We start from the raw sequence: 21,468 nt of genomic DNA, 5'->3' as shown, positions 1-21,468 counted from the left end.
CCTTCCTGCAGTCACGACCCCCCCGAAGATGTGGTCGTTCTTGTCAGGAGTCCCCCAACAAATCCTTTATGGACTGGTTTCATCTCGACAGAATGGTTACGTCTGATGGAATAAGTTCTCCAGTTGCCTTTTCTGCCTTGGAGGCCTGGAGTTCTTAACTGTTATCTTTGCCGTTGGACCCTTGGCAAACTAGAGAAGCCTTTGATCAGCTTCTCCAAATATATTTTTACATACATATAATAAAACATCCGGGATTACAAAGGAAACCAATTACATGGAAATATAGTTATCAAAATATTTTTAAAGATTGCGATATAGTAATTTATGTGCTTCTTTATTAAAGGCTTTGACTAAAAGATCCAGCAGCTAGTCAAAAAGCTACTATAATTTCGAGCCCTGAGTTTGTCTCCGTCTGTGGTAAATAACCTCTGCTCCAGGAGTGGGGAAAAAAAGAACCACAAGGGCCTGTTTGGAACAAATAAGAAGCCAAATGATATGTTTGGCCTCTGGGCTAGTTCTGAGGTCTGGGTTAGAAACATGGAATCCATTTCCTGTATCTGACTGCTAATCTTTAATATATTAATAAGAATTTAACCTAAATTCTTCTTTAACATGTTAGCAGATGGTCTTTATCCTGCTTCCATTCATGCATTTGAACACTTGTTTAGTGCCTTCTATCTGCCAGGCACTGTGTTAGGAGCTAGGGATGCAAAAATGGGTGGCTCTCGGTTGGGGACCTTCAGGGGCTCACTGTCCAGCAGGAGGAGGGGACTTATGAAGAGGTCTTAGTGCTAGAGACGTGACAGGGCCTCAGATGGTCACTGCCTCAGGCTCACAGCTATGGGGGTTGATTTGTGGGGGAGAATTTTTATATAAGTATCTGATTGAAATTCAGAAATTGAAAACAACTTGATTATTACTTTTGAAAATAGGGTGCATCCTTCTGTATCCCATTACAGTTGTTATTCTGATCCCTCCAAATTTACTTGATATGTTTTATCATGGTTTACATTTTAGTTTACATTGGTTGTTAACCAGTGATCTACCGAACACTAAATTCACGAGCCTTCATTTAGTATATTTATTTGAATCCTCCCATGTGTTTGTTAGCTTCTGCTCTAGGCCTTGTTCCTTATAGTCTAGTCAGAGGAAACAAAGGATTTTTAAAAAGCCATAAAACCTGTGGTGGAGAGAAATAAGAGAATTATGATGGAGGAAGATGGCTGAGGGAGGGAGGCATTGCTGTTTAAATAAGAGAGTTGCCTGTGGAGCTCATGAAGAAGGGGGCAGTTTAGCAGAGGCCCGAGTGAAGCAAGGGAGCAAACCGGATGCTGATCTTGGGGCGATCTTTCCAGACAGAAGCATCGAAGGATGCAGAAGTCCCAGAGCAAAAGTGGGCTTGGCGGTGATCGATGCAGGGGCCGCGGTGGGGCAGTCACCTTCGGTTTCTCTCGATTTCCTTCCCCAGTTTTGATAATGGAACGTCATCATCCCATAGTACATTTGTAGGAATTTCAACAAAATCAGACTCTTTCTTTTATAGTAAATTGTCTCTGGCTAAAAATGCTATCAGGAATGACAGTAAAATTGTAACCTTTGTCCTATTGTTGATTGCTGATCCTGTGTTAAACTCCTTTTCTTCTTCAGAAAGAAAGAAGCCCTATTGTTTCACTTGGCCTGTGGCTTGGGAGGGGGAGAGGGTTTGAGGGTGATGAAGAAGCTGGCTGGAGGCAGAGGCTTAGGCAGAAGCCTTGAGGCCAGAGGACCACATCAGGGACCCCTAAAAGGTGGGACCCCTACAAGGCTCCTGAGCTTGGGAGCCTAGTTCTGGTTGAAATCCTTTGCTTTTAGCTTGTACATTATAGTTCTCTGATTTGTAATAGGAGTATCCCACACCAGTTTGCTCATTTCATCTCCCTGGAGTGGGCTTTTGGCCACCAAAAGTGGAGGTTTTTTTATCCACCCAAGTGGGGGATGTTTTATATTTGTTTTTATTATAGAGGGCTCCATTATATAGCGTTATTCCTAGGGTCATGCTGATTACTTTGAATCTGGAAAAAGTACTGATGTGTCGTTAGTGGGACATGCTGGGAACCAGCTTCCTGTTCTGACGTGGGGTTGATTTGTCTCTTTTCCTGTCTCTCCTCATTTCTGCCAACCTGCTCCTTCAACCTCTGCTGCATCTGACTTCAGACTACCCACTAGCACTCCGCCTGCACAGTGGACGTGAACTTTATGACAGTTCTGCTTTCATCCCTTAGGTCATGCCTCCTAGTCTAGTGAAGGCACAGGAGTGAATACGTGTGGGGTCCCTGCTCCGTAGGATATAGTTATGGCTTAGGAGAAGAGACATGTCACCTGCTCAAAAGTCTTCTTCGTCTCCTTATTTCCAACTGTAATCTAGTCCAGGAAGTTTCAAGGTCCCCTGTAACCAGGCTCCCCCAACTCACGTACCTACACATCCTGGTTTTCAGAGCGTGTTTTCAGATCCTATTCCAGTCTTTGTACTTGACTCGGAACCCTTATAACCCTTAGAGAGTAGCTTTGTGTACATGTATCATGTTTTCGTAACTAGATTGAAACTCAGAATTAAGATATATTTCTCTCTTATCTGTTGAGCTCACCGTGGGGATCCAAGAAGTCATTCTCTATGTTCATTTGGGAATGCGCTGGGAATTTTTCTCACCATCTCTCTCCAGTCTCTCAGTAGGAGTCTAAGGCAGTGAGTTTAAGAAACATTAAGGTTCTGAAATCTTTGGCTACAGAAGGATCTGTCACCTTGAATGCCTGGAGGTGACATAAGTACGACATAAGTAAGGATAAAATACATTCATTTTGTACTTTAAGTTGTAATCCAAATTACTATATTATTTATTTTTACATTATTTTATAAAAATTTTTCCAGCTTTGGCTATTGGGAGCTTTTTCATAAAAAAGATTCCTCTGTCTGGTTGACGTGGCCATGCTTTATTTTTGTAAGCACTGTCTTTCTGGCACTACAAGATGCTCCGGGCTCATCTTGTGTTTCCCCTGCCCTAGCCCTAGGACCAGCCATTTCTCCAAGGAGCAGCCATGGTCTTTTGACGCCAGATGTGTGATTCTTTGTATGATTCCCCCTTTTGATACTAAGGAAAGGAATACTCTATCTCATAAATAGAAAGAACAAAGCAATTTTCTAAGTTCGGTTTTTGGTTTTCTTATCCCAATATTTTAGCTGCTATTATTTTTCTTCATGGGTTTGAAATTTCATTTTATTTGTGTTTATTCACAAGAACACAATGTTTTCACCGAGAAATCAAATGCTGACCAAATAATGTCAGTCCGTTTTATGAAATAGAATATGTTTATTATAAGTATTATAGAGGCTAATTGTATTAACTGATGTCACCCCAACACATTTAATTTAAAAAAGTATGATTGAGGGGTGAGGTTTGGTATTGGCCAAATGAAATACAAGTATATTTTATATTTTTCATGAATGTTAACCCTTTAGCTTCATTGCCAAGACCTTTAGAATTTTGATTAGAAGAACAAATGGTTCCTTTTATAACAATAATATCTTTAAGCTTTGTCTTTGTAATTTTAGAATTTATAAAACGCATAGCTTTGGTTTAAGATAGCCGTAATTGGAGAACTGTTGGCAGTTTGGGGTAGAGGAAATAACATTTTCATTAAAGAGATCTGTGTTTTAATCTTTGTTTCTAACTTGCTAAAGGTCTTAAGGGAAGTTCTTAGACTTTGTAAATCTCAATATTTTTATGTAAAAGGAGAGGATTGAACAAAGTCTTTAACGTCACCTCCTCGCCTCTTTTTTTAAAACATGTTTATTGAGGTTTTAAAGCACCTTTTGGCAATTCTCTGATTCTTTTTATATCAGAATTTAGCAAATGCGTGTGTGTGCACACACGTGTGTATGAGTAAAAATACTGGAATGGAGCTAGTGTTGCAGCTTAACAATAGGCGTTTGGTCTGGTTTATACCTAAAAGGGAATATCATTCAGGAACTACTTCAATACTAGAAGGAAAATCTTACAGAAATAAAATCCTTTTTTGGAAAAAAAATCCTTCCCACACAGAATGCATAATTTACTTTTAACAAGCTCTTAGCAGTCATAGAGTCTGGAAAGCTGCCATCTTGAAAGTTTGTAATTCATATTTTCTTAAGCAGACACGGTTTTCTCCACTCTTTGTCACACACACTCTCACTTTTAAAAAATTTGCTTTTAACTTGATATATAGAGATTTTACTCATCTTCTGAAAGAGGATCAGAGGAGGTTTTGTCTGTGTTTTAATTCTTCAGTGTCTGGCTTTATGGAGATAAAAGAGGGGGGAAGGGGCTCTGTATTCCTTAAAACTTGGCTTCCTGACAGTGATTTCTCAAGTTACGAGTGGGAGAGGGCGAAGACAAAAGTAGGTGTGTGTGGTTTGAGAGCAAAGTGGTATTTTGTACTGTTGCTTTGATTTGTTTTTAGTGACGATATTTAATTCATATTGAATCTAAATAAAGTCAGAGAGACCATCTGTTTTTTTTTAAGTTTAAGGAGTGGGGTCACATGGTTTGTAGAGATTGACGATCACTAGTATACACAATTAATCTAGTGAGAATTGCCCCAGCTGACCTAGATTGTGAAGATCACGTGGAGGGATCAGGAAAAAAAAAGAATTCAGACGATACCCTTGATGTCTTATACAAATATTGTAAATACAGTATATTACACTATGTGGTATATATATATACCCTGGCACTATCTTACTATAGGATTCTTATACACATAGTATAGCTGTAATCTACTATATTACAAATACAGCTTTTCAAACAACTTACTGTAATTGTCAGTTTAATTTTAGAACTGGTTTTATCAGGTGGAAATTTTAAAGCTGCTTAATTGCTATCCCATAAAAATTGTTGGACTTTATTAGCGATTAACTTTAATTAAATTGTCAGACCTTTCATTATGATAAGTAAACTAATATTTTCCTAAGGACATTGTCAATGCTCTGTTATATACTCCTTCAATAAATATTTATTGAGAACTTAACTTTGAGTTATCCTTCTTGAATTAATGAATTTAAAGTTTTACTGTCTTTCTTCCACAACAAGCTTTTTTCAGAATTCTCACTACGTTAGATGTTTTCTGCATTTCACTTGAGTCCACTTAGGAATAGAGCAAATTTAGTTTCTCCTTTCCTTCCGGAGTTCTGCAGAGGTGCTAATGAACAGGAATATGTTAAAACCTGCTACCAGGAATGGATCAATGTTTTATCCTGTCCTTCAGTGACGAGACATTAAAAGGTGGCAAGTTTACTTTCTTGCAACGCCGGATGGTTAAAATGTTATTCACTTAGTGGTTGTTTCAGCTACAGCTGGTAACTGTGGTTGTGTTGTTTTTGTTTTTTAAAACATACGTAGGTCTCATTTTCCCTCTCGGCAACATAGGTATATATTTTTAAAAGTACTTGCCATTGTCTGGGTAAACATTTATTTGTGTAGAAAGATATTCATAGAGTTGAAGTAATTTTTTAAATTCTGTGAAATATGTGGTTTTAAAGACATTGCTGAGAAATTTGTCCCTGTCCTCAGTGGCTCCAGTTCTCTATCCTGTAAGCTCTGAGGGCCAGGACGCTGTCAGATTTTAATTTTCCCCAAGCTGTCACAGATGAGATGTTCACTCAATAAGTGGATTGATCTATATTCAAGGATATAGTTTAGATGGGTCTATTTGCATATTTTTAACATTTTATTAAGATTTTTTTAAGCATACAGCAAAGTCAAAAGAATTTTGCAGTGAACATCTATATAGCCACCATCTAGATTCTACCATTAACATTTTAGTATATTTGCTTTATCACACATCTATCCATTTATATGTCTCCATATCCATTCATTAAGGCATCTTATTTTGGGTACATTTCAAGGATGTTTCTCAACTATCATGGAGGTTAATTTGTATTCCAGGATCATAGTTTAAATTGGTGAAAGAGAAGGTGACGGAGTCAGTTTTAGATATCAAGACTTAGCTCCGTTACTGCCCTCACATGACGTTTATTGATAACTTATGATTTCTTGCTGGTGTTCCTATGATTTTAATATTACTTCTGCCGTTAGTGTAATCTCCTGATAGAAATTTTTTGGTTGCTGACTGTCGTGATGCTGAGAACGCCAGTCGTGCATGTTTACTGCTGCCGTGACGAGTAGCTTTAACGTTATTTCACATGAGACTTAATCTTTCATTATCTTTCTCTGGTTAGGAGTAGCCCATCGAAGCCAGAGCAGTGAAGGAGTCAGTTCTCTCAGCAGCTCACCCTCCAATAGCCTTGAAACACAATCTCAGTCTCTCTCACGTTCCCAGAGCATGGATATCGATGGTGTCTCTTGTGAGAAAAGGTAAAGTAAGCCAGATTTCCAATGAACTTTTATTTATGGAAAGGAAAAGATCCCTTCGCTTTAGTCTCTAATGCATTAGTCTCCAGTGCCAGCCCAGAGAGCCATAGCAAATTAGAGTGAAATTCATTAAATTTAAAGGTCTTTGTAGTATTCTGAAGAATTGTTTATACCTTTTTATGTTTTTGGTGTTGAAATGTCTTTTATGAAATAACGATATAGACAGTAAAAAATGTTCTTAGTTTTTTAATGTCTTTAAATTATTTTGGCAGCATATGTCAGTCCCTAAAAATTTCTTCAGAGTTTTACTGATTGGTGAAATTTAAACATTTGGAAGGGTACAAACAGGTGAGTCAAATACCCTAGGTGCTCTGTCAGGATCAGGGTCTTAGAGCAGAGCCTTCCCGCCCTGCAGGTGTGCCGTGAGTGGGCGATGCAGAGGCTAGTGCTGAGTTCTTCATTCCTCTGGCGAGCAAGGCCCCCCAGGACCCAGCCCCTCTGCCCTCATGCAGCCGCCTCTGTTTAGGTCAGTGGGCCAGGCAAATATGATTTTCTGTATGTGTTATGATGTGAAAAAGTTTGAGAAGCGCAGGTATAGAGGTTCAGTACTTGGGGAGGTTGGGGTGAGGAACCAGATCAGCAATCACCCCCCACATTAGGCAAGAATTCAGTAAGGACTACCTTCTCAGGGAAAAGAACAAATAGAAAGAAATTAACCCCATGGAGTAAAAACAATTGTGTTCTTATTACCTTTGCTCTGAGTACACATGTTTAAAAAAAAAATGAACTCAACTCTGTGATTTCATGGTCATTAGGTGACTTTATTATGTATGTCATGTGGGTTTAGCATCTAGATTTATACTATTGATGTAGTCTGAAAAACCTCAGGCTAAGAATTGTCATATACAGTGGATCCAGACGTATACTGCCTTTACACATCTAGCAGAAGGAAACATAAAGCATCCAAGTCTTCAGAAAATTCCTTTAGAAAAATTTCCAAGAAATAAGAGCTCACAGTTAAAAGTCACAAAACACACTAGAAAAAGCCACTGTGATTAAGGGTCCGCAGAATTAGTAGTAACAGAATTATTTCACCTAGAGATTTTGGGGTTTTGGAATTACCAGGTACAGAATACGAAATATGCATATTTAAATAAAAAAAGGAATTGAAAATGTAAGAAGCAAGTGACTATAAAAACGACCAAGCTCATTTGAAAAAGAACCAAATGTAATTTCCAGAAATGAGAAGATAATAATTCAAATTGAAAACTTGATGTAAGAGTTAAACAGTGGATGAGACATAACTAACTGAAGAGGGAACAAAAGGAGTATTAAAGTTGAAGAAACTACCCAGAGTATACCACAAAGAGAAAGAAAAAGATGAAAAATTTGAAAGGTATTTAGAGCTAGAGAGGACACCGATCTAGTACGTATCTAATAGAAATATCAGAAGGAGAAAATAGACTCGGAGAGATTTCCCACCTCCCTCCTTACTCCCTATGTTTTCCTCTACTGGGTTAGAAACTATTATCAAAGAGAAAAATGGCTGAGAACTTTCTTAGAGTTGATAAATGATATGAGTCCTCAAATTCAGGAAGCTCAGCAACTCTCAAGCAGGTTAAACAAGAAAGAAAATTCATATCTAGACATTTTATAATAAAATTGCAGAACATCAAAGACAAAGACCTTTAAAGCAGCCAGAGAGAAACGAGAGAGAATCTACACAAGAGCAAGTGAGATGTCTAAATGATGGCAGCCAGAGGATTGTGGAATAATATAGTGTTAGAAGCTGAAAGAAAGTAGCTGTCAACTGGGAATTGTGTACCCCTGTGGAACTGTCTTTTAAAGCAAGGGTGAAATGAGGACATTTATACGTTTAAAAACCAACCAACCAACCAATCAACCAACCAAATGAACAAAAACAACCCGATAGCTTACTGCCGCTAGAAGACCCCAACTTTTAGCAGGTGTAGTTAAGAAGGGAAATGATCTCAGGGCTACTGTCTGAGATGCAAGAAGGAGGGATAAAGGAAGAAAATAATAAACATTTGGTAAATCGAAACAAACACTGATGGTATTAAGCAATGATAGCAGTGTGTAAAATACTACTGAGGGAGGGAAAGTACAGAAATCAGGCAGATCTAACATAGATCTCCTGGCGGATAAGCCAGAAGGGGGCTGATGAGAGCAAGCTCTAAGGTGCTCGCATACTTGGGAGAGGGGTAAAGATACTGACCACATTTTAGGTTTTGAGATAAAAATACTTGATAAATTTCAAGGGTAACCACTAAAAGAATAGAAATAAAGTATATCTTCCGAACCACTATAGGGAAAATGTAGGATGGGTGGGGAAGCGAGAGGGTGAGTGGGTTTAAGTCAGTTCAAAGAAAAGCAAGGAAGAAGCACATTTTAGAAAAGAGACAAACAGCACAAAATAAGATGCTATAAAGAAATGAAAACATGTCAGTAATTACAGCAAATCACAGTGAAAAGGCATAGGGGGGATTAAAAATGAAACATGGCCCGGCTTTATTCTTGTTTGCAGAAGGCATATCCGAAACGTTAGGTTAGAGAAAGGTTGAAAGTGAAAGAAAGGAGAAAGATGTGTCAGGCAAATACTAAACAAAAGAAAATTGGGGTAAACATATAAATAAGTTAGACTTTATGGCAAAAAGTATTACCAGAAATAAGCACTATATAATAATAAATGTTTATTATAACATTTATAACTATTATAACAGTGGGCTATAAGTTTCCAAAGTACATACATCTAGTAATGTAACAGCAACATGTAATAAAGGAAATGTTGACAGAACTAGAAGAAACGGACACATACATAAACATAACGGGAGAATTTTAACACATGTCTTACAGCCATAGATAAATCGAAGAGCATAAATATCAGTAAGTATCTGGACAAATTGAACAATACAGCTAACAAGTTTGATACCTGTTGATCAAAAAGTTTCAAGTCAGTATCCTACAGATCCTGTTTTCCGACTAGTGTATCAGGTTTGATCATTAATATAGAGAAATAAAACTTAAACCCTCAGACGTTTAGAAGTTTTAAAAACAGCATGTTTCTACATACAGATCAAAGAAACTATCATAATGGAAATTTGAAAGTGCCTAGAACTGAACAATAAAAAATACAAATCATGAGCTAAAGTGGTCCTTAGGTGAAAATATAAAGGTATAATATATTAAAAAGGGGAAAAGAATACAAGTAAATACCGGGAATAAAAGCTCTTGTTGGAATACTCTCCCCTGGACAGGCACATGGCTGACCTTCATAGTTATGCTCAGATGGCGTTTCTCCTTAAGGCTCAACCCATTTACAGTGGAACCCCCTGCTCTCTCAATTGTCTTTTCCCTGCTCTTTTTTCTTTAATCTTTCCATGGCATTTATTATTATACTATATGCTTTACTTATTGTGTTTATTGTTTATCTTTCTATCTCTAACTAGAATGTAAGTTCCATGACAGTGATTTTTTTTTTTTGTCTTTTTTGTTCATTGACATCTCAGACACCCAAAACAAAGCCTGCATAGAATGGACACTCAGTAATATATGTTACTGAAATGGAGAATTCCATGAAAAATGTAATTATGCAAATAAATTTGAAAATTTGGATGAAAATCAGATTCCTAGAAAAACACATAATTTTCTCCAAATTGACTCAACAAGAGAGAACCTGAATAATTAAAAACCATGAAATAAATTGAATCAGTATTTAAAAATTTTCCAAAGCAAGCACCTTGCTCATATGATTTTATAGGTAATTATACCATTCCAGTTTTACACAGAATTTTCCATATAATTTTAAAAAATAGGGAACACTTATCAGCTTAATTTACAAGGCTAATATGACCTTACTATAAAAACCAGACAAGAATAATATAAACAAAGAAAATTAATTACATGGTAATCACATTTGTGAACATATTTGCAGAAATCTTAAGATACTGACAAACCAAATACCGCAACACATAAAAAACAGACAAAACGTGTATAGGGCTAGAAAACCAGGATAGCGGTTACCGTGGCCCCCGTACTGGTGATTGGAAGGGCCCTAAGGGGGCTTTGGGGATCTAATGACGCCCTGTTTCTTGATCTGGTGTTGATTACATGAATATGTTTCCTTTGTGAGATTTACTCAGCCAAACACATGGTCATCTATGTACATTTCTATACAGATATTTCAATTAAAATTTCAATTTTAGTTTAAAATAATTTATAATATCAACTCATGTTTTTAACTCATGTTAAATTATTAATATAATTTATAATATCAACTTGTGTTTTTCTCAGGACTACAAGGGTGTTTTTACATTAGCACATCTATAAATATCATTCATCATATTTTATATTACAGAAAAAAAGCCATATAATCTTGGTGGTTGCAAAAGTTTGCTAAAATTCAAGATCAATTCGTGATGCAAATCTTGGCAAACCAAAAACAGAAAGGTGCACCTTAAACTGGCAATATGACAGAGACAGAGTTAACCAAATATTCCATATGCTCCCCTGCATTTCCAGTCTCCTTTGCAGTTAGATTGGGGTCAAGTGACTAGTTCTGTCCCATAAACTGTGAGTGGAAGTGACATGTGTCACTTTTAGGCAAAGGCACTTGAGCCGATGTTCCTCCTCCATCCCTCTCTTCTCTTGCTCCAGTGACCTGGGAGGCTGTGTATTGCAGATGGCATAGATTAAAGATGGAGTAAGGATGCTTCACTCTCATCAGACTTTGCGTAAGCAAGAAATAAACCCTTATAATAGTGTTAAGCCTCTAAGATTTCAGAGTGTGTGTGTTCTCACAGCATAGCCTATCTTATTCTGATGAATATAAAGAACATCTACCAAAAAAACTATAGCAACTCATATTCAGTGGTGAGAAATTAGAAACACTCTCCTTAAAACCAGGAATAAGAACGAGGATGACTGCTATTTCTCCTTCCGTTCTACATGGGGATCCTACCCAGTGCAGTGAATAAAACAAGGAAGGGTTGGAGTAGAAAACACACAACAGTTACTCTTTGGAGAGGAAATGATTGTCTACCTAGTAAGCCCTATGTATGAGTAAACAAGTTGCTTATAAGTCGTCTATATCTAAAAATCAGTTACATTACTATGTACTAGCAACAAAAAATTATAAAACTTAATTTTTTAAAAAAGGTACCATTCATGGTTTCATTTAAAAATGTATGGTACATAGGTATAAAGTTAGCAGAAGAAGTGAAAAACTTATGGAGAAAATTATAAAAGTTTATTGAAAGACCTTGTCCATAGATAGACACAGTAACATAATGATGTCATTTCTCCCCAATTTGACCTCTAGAGTGGATGAAATTCTAGTCAAAATCCCTAAAATGTTTCTAAGGAACTTGTCAAGCTGATTCTTAAGTATGTATGGAAGAGCAAAGAGCCTAGAATGGCCAAGTTACATTGCTATGCGCTAGCAACAAAAATCAGAAAACTTAATTTTCTGATTGATTGTATATTGTTTAAAAATAATATGTTTAGAAAATTTACTGTAATTCTTTTAAGTGAGCCTAAGAAAATGACAACTTGGGAAAACTTTGTTAGCAATTATGATAGAATGTTTACATCTTAATATAAAGAACTCTCAATAATTAACAAGAAAAAAGATGAAGGTTTATTGTTTTGCTTTCCTGACTGATATTTTAAAACTTTTCCTCAACCAGCAACTAGGGCATTGGGTGGATTTATAAAAGGTAAAAGACTTATTTGTCTTTTATACTTAAAGCATGTCCCAGGTGGATGTGGATTCAGGAATTGAAAATATGGAAGTTGATGAAAATGATCGAAGAGAAAAAAGGAGCCTCAGCGATAAGGTTGGTAAGAGATGAAGCCGTTGCTTCTGTGTTTAGTACAGATGATGTAAATAAACACTGCTCATGTCCCGGATCTGCAAAGCCTGTTAGAGCGGGCCACTCCGAATCCGCAAATCCTTTTTAGGTGATTGTTTTTATTTTGAGGAAAAATCGGTAGCCTAGATCACCCTTATTAATGAAGTATAAACTCAGTTCTTTTACCTGATAAAATCCTAATGTTATTTTTGTTTCAGGTCCATGTTTTTATCAGTAAGTTTAGTTTGTAACAGGAATGAATTTAGAGATAATTTGAATTGCTTTTGTTGGGTTTTTGCTTAAGCAAGTTGGCCATCCCGTCTTTGATAGTATTGGGAGGAAAATGAACCGAGAATTGAAGCAAGAATGTGTGGGATCCAGTAGCCAGTTTCGAAAACATACTTATTTTGTTATCATCTCAGCTTAGTTCTCTATGTTTAGAAAAAGGAGTTGTTCGTGTTGGTTTTTTGGTGTCGTAAATAGTTGCCTCACTTTCTATTCAGTAAAAGATTTCATGTTCAGCAACACATATCGATGATTATTAGAAGTTGGACCGTAGCTTCCTAGCAGTCTGATGCTTTATTGTATATAGTTCTTTAGTGTTTACAAAGTTCTTCCATATGTGATATTCTATTTGTGATGGAAAGTAGTGAGAAATGTTAAATTATGGAAAAATTTTTGGAGAAAAATTGGCCACATACCTAGGATGTTAGCCTGGTCCTTCGGTGTTCAGAAAAGAAAATAGATGGGACATGTGTCCATCCTTTGTCTTCCTTGGTGATTCCTGACTAGGCCCTTGCCTTTTTAACCTCCCCCCGCCCCCTCCGCCATACACAGAGATTATGTTGGAAGCACATGTCACCAGTTACACGCTGGATCTTTGAAGTCATAGTAACAGGTTTATTTTCCACTAGATCAATGGGTGAATAGTTCTGTGCATTTCTAAAATGTCCTCATTAATTAATGAATTAAATCAGAATTAAATATTTCTGTTGACGTCTAACTCATACCTCCTGCCACTTGAAATTAACCCCCAAATCTTCTTCACAAGGAGCCACCATCAGGTTCTGAAGTGTCCGAAGAACAGGCCTTACAGCTGGTCTGTAAGATCTTTCGTGTCTCCTGGAAGGACCGGGACAGAGATGTCATCTTTCTTTCTTCTCTTTCTGCACAATTTAAGCAGAACCCAAAAGAAGGTAGGAATCTAGCCCAGCTGTTTTATTTCAGAGTACTGTACTTAAGGGGAAACTGTACGGTAAGCCCGTTGGCCACAGCCACTCTGTCTTGCCCCAGGGTCGTGTTTTTGATTATGGGATCCTCCTCGATGAGGACACTGATGTGTATGACCACTTTCCACCGATCTTATTGATAAATTATTTTTTTACTTTTATGATTCTTTAAAAGAAAACTGTATAAATAAGTTAATGGTGTCCATCGTCTCAGAGTGGTTTTTTCCTTTCCAGTAAGAGGCGTAGAGAGAGCGTTAGCGCCTCTTATGAAGTAGGGGATGCTGGGTAGTCCCCAGGGGTCCTGGGAGAGGCGCTCTGTGTGAAACACACCTACCATAAGTGCCTCCAGGTCACGTGCAGGTGGTGGAGTAAATCTGCTTTATTAAATTGCTTGCAGGATAGGACATATTGAAATTTTGCTGTGTTTCCAGGGTTCTGTTTTAAGAGGCTACATTAACCCACGCTTATAACAAAGTAATAAAATTCCTAGGGCAGCATTACAGGGCACTGTCACTTCTTTACAGCAGTCATTGAATACAGAAGGGGGAGGGGCAGAACACCAGAGTGTTCTTTGGCATGTCACTGCAATCAGACCTCCCCAGAGGCAGAGTTTTTTGTGTGTTTTGCTCACGGCTGTTTTCTCAGTGCCTAGAAAGGTGCCTTGCACTCAATAATCCTTCAATAGATCTGTTTTAAATGAGTGAGCGAGTATCAAGGAGATCGCCCTTTCCTTTCCTAGGCTGCCTGTTTTCCACAGCAAACAAAGTCCCCTGTGTCCCTGGTGGATGGGTTGTCTACTTCTGATTTTACCAGGATCTTCTTGTTAATTCTGGTTATAGAGATGAACTTAGCAACCATACGCTTCAAAACCCTGCCACTTGTTATTGTTATTACTATGAATCTTAAGATTCTCAAATCTGTCTTGTACATATATGTGATAAATTTTAACAACCAAATCAGGTAAGATTTACATGGGTTAGAACTTTTATTTATATAGCGATATTTAAAATGTCTTTAAAGACCTACAGTAAAGCAGTTGAGAGCTGCAGAGAGTAAAAAGGAAGCTAGAAAGTAGAATCTGCTCCAGAAAGCCAGATGGCGACTAGAAATTAGACCCTTCGTAACATACTCTGAACTTTGTCCTTGATAGTTTCACTGTATATAAAACACATATAGATGAATAAAGATTAACCCAGTTATGTTTCTAGTATGATGAACCTGTGGAGTTGGGAGTAGCTTCTTTTAATAGTTAATATATATCAGCAGTGACTCGCATTGACTGTGCTCCAATTTTTTTTTTTTTTTAAATAAGCTTTGTATCTCGGAACAATTCTGGATTCACAGCAAAGCTTCAGAGAGTGTGCGGGGAGTTCTGTGTACGCTTCACCCATTTTCCCGTAATGTTAACGTCTGACTTTGCCATAGTATACTTGTCAGAACTAAGAAATTACTAGTAACTACACTGCAGACCTTACTTGGATTTCACCAGCTCGTCCACTAACATCCTTTTGCTGCCCCAGAGTCCGGTCCAAGCTGGGACACCACAGCGAACTCTGATTCCATTCGGCTTACTCAAAACCGTGTATATATGAACAGCCATGTGTAACACTTCTCTGTTCTGCCTTTCCAACAGTGTTCTCTGATTTTAAGGACTTGATTGGCCAGATATTAATGGAAGTGCTAATGATGTCCACTCAGACTAGAGATGAAAACCCATTTGCCAGCCTGACAGCGACATCGCAGCCAATCGCAGCGGCCGCTCGGTCACCAGACAGAACTCTCATGCTAAACACCGGCTCCAACCCAGGAACAAGCCCCATGTTCTGCAGCGCGGGCTCCTTCGGTGCCAGCTCTTTGTCTAGGTCAGTGTGGTCCCCTCTGCACACGTAACTGGGAGTGAGGTAGCCGTGAAGGATGCGAGAGAGAAGAGTGTCCCTTCACGGGCTGTGTCATGCCGTCGATGGCATGGATCGTATTTGGGGGATGGACTGAGCGTTTCCAGGACGTGTTAACCTTTTTTGGATCGGTCGCTTTGGCTTTCCGTGGTTTGGCTCTTGGTAAATTAAAATTTAGAAACGAATGGCTGTATATTGTACATTATTCTTTGGAAAGAGGAAGGTATCGTATCATAAACGTAGCCTCTAGATCTGTACAGCAGTTAGATTGTAATTCTTTAGGTGAGTGTCCGAAAGATTTGTACCCTCGAATGCTTAGAGATGTGAACTGTAGATACACTGTTCTTAAAAAGCTTGATATTTTCCATTTTAGTTATTTATCTCAAGTTTTTCTTCAATTTTCTCTTCTTTCCTCCCTTTCTCAACTAATTCAGCCTCTATGAAACTAGCCCAGCCCCCAGCACGGGGCTCTGGAGCTCCGTGCCAATGACGAGTCCGCCCGTTGCCTCACCTTCCCGTGCAGCCAGCCAGACGGCTGTGCCGTCCATTTCCCTCAGTCCTCATAGTGCGGCTTCGGGGACCGCCGCAGGAAGCCAGCCCTCGTCCCCGCGGTACCGCCCCTACACTCTCACCCACCCCGGGGGGACGCCAACTCCTCCCACCCCGCGGTCCTCCGGCCTCTCCGTTCCCTCTAGCTCTCCAGGCCTCCCTGCCCTCGCTGGTAGCCCGCAAGCAGTGCCTGCCAGCTCTTCCAGACAGAGACCCAGCAGCGCGGGGCCACCTGTCCTGTCCGCCTCCCCCAGTGCCGTGAGCAGACGTCCCTCCTCCCTGAGGATTTCTCCTAGGTATTTACTCAGCAGGAGAGTTGGGTGCGTGTTTGCAGTGCAGGGAGAGGAGATTAACACGGTTTGGAAGGACTGCTGTGTGACACTGACCTCAGTTACGTATGTTTTCCGTTTGGGGTGATTAACCTGTGTGTCTGACTAGAGTAGGCGCGCGCCCCGAGGCCATGCTCCTGCCAGGCTTGGATGTCGTCAGAAAGTGCGGGTCGCTCTTTTGTGGGCTCTTTTCTACCCTGCCTTCCCCTCACTTTTCTTCCATGCTATACAACAAAGAACGAAGTTCCTCGGTGTTGAAATTTAATCCACATGTCATTCCTCATTACAAATGAGTTTCAGAAGCCCTTGGCAGTTCGTATTTGAGGGTTGGGGTTCACGGGACCACTTTCCGACTTTTTATACTGTCGCTAGCCGTAGTGGAAACGTAGTCAGACCAAGGGGTCGTGGGAGCATGTCTGGGCCTGCTGTCCTTTACTTCTGGTCACTGGGGCTGGGCCAGCGTTCCTGCCTTGACATTTTGACTTCAGCCTCTTAGAAGCAGTCTTAGAATCCCATTAATCCAATGCCTCCCCCCACAACTATACTTACACATTCCTGTAGTTTAGGCGAATTACTTTTTTGCATGTCAGTAGACAAAGCTTTAGCATAAGATTTAATTAAAAGGACAACAGTTGCAAAAGCTTTCTCCCTCTTGTTTTTTCGTTGTTCCCTGATGACCTTTTTTGCTTTTGTTGTGGTAGTATGTACGACAGTCCTTTCTCCTTCCTCTTCCTCGCACTCTCTGGGGACAGTAGTGATGAAGATGAAGAAGAAGATGATGGTGATGGTGACGATGAAGGTGGTGGTGGTGGTGATGAGTTTTCTTGTGTCCAGTTTGGGTCCAGGTATCAGAGGAACGCAGTCTTACCCCGCACGTGCCTAGGTGCTTAGACACTAACTTTTATAAGCCCTAATCCGGGGTGCACTTCGAATCCAAACAGGGTCGGGTCCGATGAGACCACTCAGAGGGTCAGCGTGTGAGAAATGAGCATGTTCTGAGACCTTAGCACCTTCTCGGGGGGTAGAGTGCACGCTGGAAAAATTCATAGTGTCACCTGGTAAGTTTGGAGGAAACTTACATGTAATCACTTGTGAAAAACATAAACAACAGATTAAAAATCAGTCGTCATTAAGCCCATCCACCGTAAGATCTAAAAGGAAGGACCGTTCACTTAGCTACTTCGAGAATGATCTTGTGAGCAGCGTGTACTCTGTGAGGCATGATTTCTTAAGTACGGTTGCATGGATTGCTGTTTAGGAATGGCAGGGGCTGGGATGCCTGCGTGTGCATGCGTGTGTGTGTGCGTGTGTTTACACGCGCATCCTGACCCATCTGTCTCAGTCTGGGCTCTTCCGTTGAAGAGCACATGGGTCATACCGTCTGGCGTAATTGTGACTCTGCTTTCACTTCTAACCTTGATTGTCACTGATGACCTTGACCCCAGTGAAGCCAGACCCTGTTCGTTTAGACAGCCTTTGGCAAGGCAGCAGAGGCTAAAACAGTTCATGATGTTGCTGAACGTTCAGTGCTGAAAACCAAGTGAAAAAAAATGACTTAAGTTTTTAGGTGACTTTGAGCAAGAAAGTATAATAGCACCTTTTTTCTAATACTCTGACTCATTGTCTTACGATTTTGCTCTTAAATTGAAGTTTCCTCTGGTCTGAGTTGGTATTTGTGCTCAGCACTGTTCAAAAATAACTCCAGGCTATAAATAGAGCCTGCAGTAGGAGTTAGGTACACTTCATTAAATTTGACAGCGTTCAGAAGAATCATTAGCGAGTGTATAAAGAAAGAGAGGAACATTGGTGCGAGGTCGAACATTGATTCAGGAAGGCTGATATTTGTGTTAGGTTGAACGTCATGTCACTAGTTCTCAAGTAAATTTCCCAAGGGTAGAAGTGTCTTTTTCATGTGGATAAAATCCTATTGCGTGATTATGGTTATGCAGCAGGCGCCCTTGTTAGGAATCAATTTTCATACATGATAAGAGTACTTTGTTATCTGTTTTACTGTAAATTATCGGTGGGAGAAATAACTCTCTCTCCCCGACGTATTTAATTCCAACTTTCTCTAACAAAGATATCAGACTGTGCCGCCGTTGCTAACTCCTCTCTTTCTAGACTTACAACATCCTCACCCTGTCTCAGATCTAGATTCCATACCTGCGAGGAGACATAAAACTCACTGACTGTAACAATAGCTGCGGATACTTACCACGCGTCACGCGCCACGTGCTGTGTCAGCTCTCTGCATACGCTGTCACTTTAATCCCCACAGCAGCGCTCCTAGCTACGGTGACAAAACTGGGGCACAGGGACACTAGTGGGCACGTAACTAGAACGTGGCAGAGCCTGGATCCCAACTCACGTGTTTCACCACCACTCCACGCTGCCTCTGGCTTTTCCATTTTCGCCAAACAGGACTTGTGTTTTTATCATTTCTTACTAGTTGTTTTGCTGCCAAGAGCATCTACTGTGTTCCTTGGCAAGGACGTGCCGACATTTTACTCCTTAATTATAAAATTCCATTCCAGTCAGTTGGCAAGTCCTTTACTGGCTGTTAAGATGAAGTCACATCTATCCAGATTTTGGCAATTTATAGATTCTGGATATCAAAAAGAATGTAAAGGAGCGGTTAAAAATACATAACTGATGAAACAAACAGAGAGGAACTTGAAGATGCTTGTGGAGCCAGAACCAGAAAGAGGCAGCAGAAAACCTTGTTAATTTGAGCACTCGACAAGTAGTTGTTTTCTTTCTCCGTTTCTAATTGATCTCGGACTTTTATTTGCTTTGAAGGAAGCAGTTTTAACACCTGCTTGCCTGGCAAGGTTGCCGTGGAGGCAGGACTCGGCGGGGTGGGGTCTGTCTCGCTCCTGCGCGCCCACGGGGGTTGACGTGGAGCACGTCTTTGTGGAAGTAGTTGCGGTGTATGTTCATGTTATTTATAGTGCTGATGATAAGGATTAATTTAAGAAAGGTAAAAACATTCCTCTGCGAAAAGAGCTGTGTGAATTATAAGGAACTGCTTCTTGCAGGAGCGGGAGTAAGTAAAGTGAAATATCTCATGGTAAAGATAGCAAGAATTATTCTGGGGAAATTTTTTCTAATTGTGTCCTAGGAAGTTGAGAACTAGAAATTTTTTTGTTCTTACCGCTTAGCTATTTTAGTGAAAGAGGTTAAATCTTGAAAATCATAATAAGCCTAAGTGAATAGAGAAAGGGGAAATTAGCAAAGAGTGGAAAACATTGATACTTACCCTCTGATTTCTGCTGGTCATCACTGGTTGGAGATGACACACGGAAACAGTCAAAAAGAAATCTTTCTGCCATGGCAGTCCCCAACACCTTCTAGTGATGTCTCTTCTCACACAGAGTGAAACCCGAAGCCTCTCACCCTGGCCTGTAAGACCCTGCATCTCATGTGCACACACGTGCACACACGTGCATACACGCCCACACATGTTCGCTTCTCCTTTCTACCCTCGTCTGCCTCTACGCGCCTACATCCTCCGGCTCATACACTCCATCCTGTTCTTGAACTCACTCAGTGTATTCCCTCCTGCCGTAGGCCATTGCACTTGCTTCCTCTCTTGGGACAGCTGTCCCCCCATCTCTGCGTGGCCTGCTCCCTGACTTTCTTGGGTCTGTGTGAAATGCCATCTTATCAGAGGGCGACCCCTCGCCCAGTTGTGTTAAATGTTACGTTAACCGCCCCCCCGCCCCCCCACACACACTTTCTGCTCCCTCTTTCACCTGTGCTCTCCTTTTATTTTCTCTCATGGCGCTGCTGTATTTATTTGGTTTTGAGTGTCTCCCCCACTGGAACATAATTGCGATATGAACAAGGTCTGGATCTGTCTGATCCCGTGTGTCCCGCCCCCCAGGACCTACAGCAGTGCCTGGAACACGGAAGGCACACGCGAACATTTGTTCAGTGAATGCACATCACTTAAATCCGCACAGCTCAGACTTTGCCTTCATCAAGAAGATATAAAATTCTAGAATCTGCATTCAAAAAAATAAGAAAATAGATGGATGATTAGTCCCCTTATAGAAGAAAAGAAAGTGCAGTGGAATGTTTTTTTAAGAAACAAGTTTTCTTGGTGCATTTAAAATGGATTCAGTTTGCACAAATCAAATGCATGTGTAAATCCCCAGGAATATTTTCATTGTTTTCTGAAGGATTCAGCTATTATGTGATTCTGTTATGTGACGTAATTACATTATTAAATTGAACTGTTGATGTAGTTATCGGAAAATGGTTCAAATATTCTCCCAGAGGGAAGTATAATTTTTTCAATACTCTTAGGACTTAAATATGACACATTTCTAATGTTATATTACGTATATTATATGCTATATCGTTGTTAAATGACATCGTGGATTTTGTGACAACTTTTTTGGGGGAAAAAACCGAGGTATTATTTAAAATGTTTATCGATAAGCATAAATTGATGCATATATACTATATACCACTTTCTCCTTCAGTGTCACATTCAGACTTTGAATCCAACTCTTTCACTTTGAATCTGAAGATCCTTGTCAATGAACTGTGACCATTGACACTTTTGCACAGTGTTGGTGAGACTGGTCGCTCTTCACACTTGTGATCATGATGCGCTTTAGCACCTTTTGGATTGATCCGATAACTTGAAAATATATGGACGAATACTAGAGTTTACTCTACACTTCCTATTTGGTTAAACTTTTGTTTCTTTTTTCTTTTTCTTCTTTCTTGTCTCTTGAAAGTCAACGGGAAGTGTCGTTTGGTGCCTTGAAAATTCTGATGTATTCTGAGCGCCTTTCATTGCGTTGCCTGGCACAGCACGAGCCGCCTTCTGTATGTGTTGCCACTTTTCATGTCTTAGTGCGGTATTTGTGAAGATATTTTAGTTGGCTTTTGAGGTGTTCAAATTTGAGTTAAAATGAAATGAGAGGCGTTGGCTAAGAATGGAACTGAATTCCCACGCGTGAGCAGCCACCGTTTAAACCTGCTGACTTCACACAGGTATCTGCCTGCTGGCTGCGGGGACTGCATCACGCTGACTCCTTGCCCCGGCAAGGACCTAGTGACATCAAATATACGATGCTTTTCATTACGGAAGTGTAAAATGTGAGAAATATGGGGCTTATGATCAAGGAACTGTGTGGTTTAACATTTTCATTTGAAACATGGGGATGATCTGTTTTCATTGTCATTTGCAAGAGCTG

The 21,468-nt window shown here is 39.8% G+C and overlaps 1 protein-coding gene across 1 annotated transcript in view; it reads left to right on the top strand.

Annotated features, from left to right (window-relative positions):
* Positions 1-21,468, top strand: part of UBE4B (ubiquitination factor E4B) — a 113,725-nt gene that overhangs the window by 42,164 nt on the left and 50,093 nt on the right. The window contains exons 3-6 of the mRNA XM_011363578.2: positions 6,251-6,386; positions 12,151-12,238; positions 13,305-13,449; positions 15,116-15,344. Coding sequence (XP_011361880.1) covers positions 6,251-6,386; positions 12,151-12,238; positions 13,305-13,449; positions 15,116-15,344 — 598 coding nt within the window. The remainder of the gene's footprint in view (positions 1-6,250; positions 6,387-12,150; positions 12,239-13,304; positions 13,450-15,115; positions 15,345-21,468) is intronic.

This window comes from Pteropus vampyrus, unplaced genomic scaffold (assembly GCF_000151845.1).
Source record: "Pteropus vampyrus isolate Shadow unplaced genomic scaffold, Pvam_2.0 Scaffold86, whole genome shotgun sequence".
NCBI classification, from domain to species: Eukaryota; Metazoa; Chordata; class Mammalia; order Chiroptera; family Pteropodidae; genus Pteropus; species Pteropus vampyrus.
The sequence above is the reverse complement of the archived record's forward strand: the minus strand, read 5'-3'. Positions and strand labels throughout refer to the sequence as shown.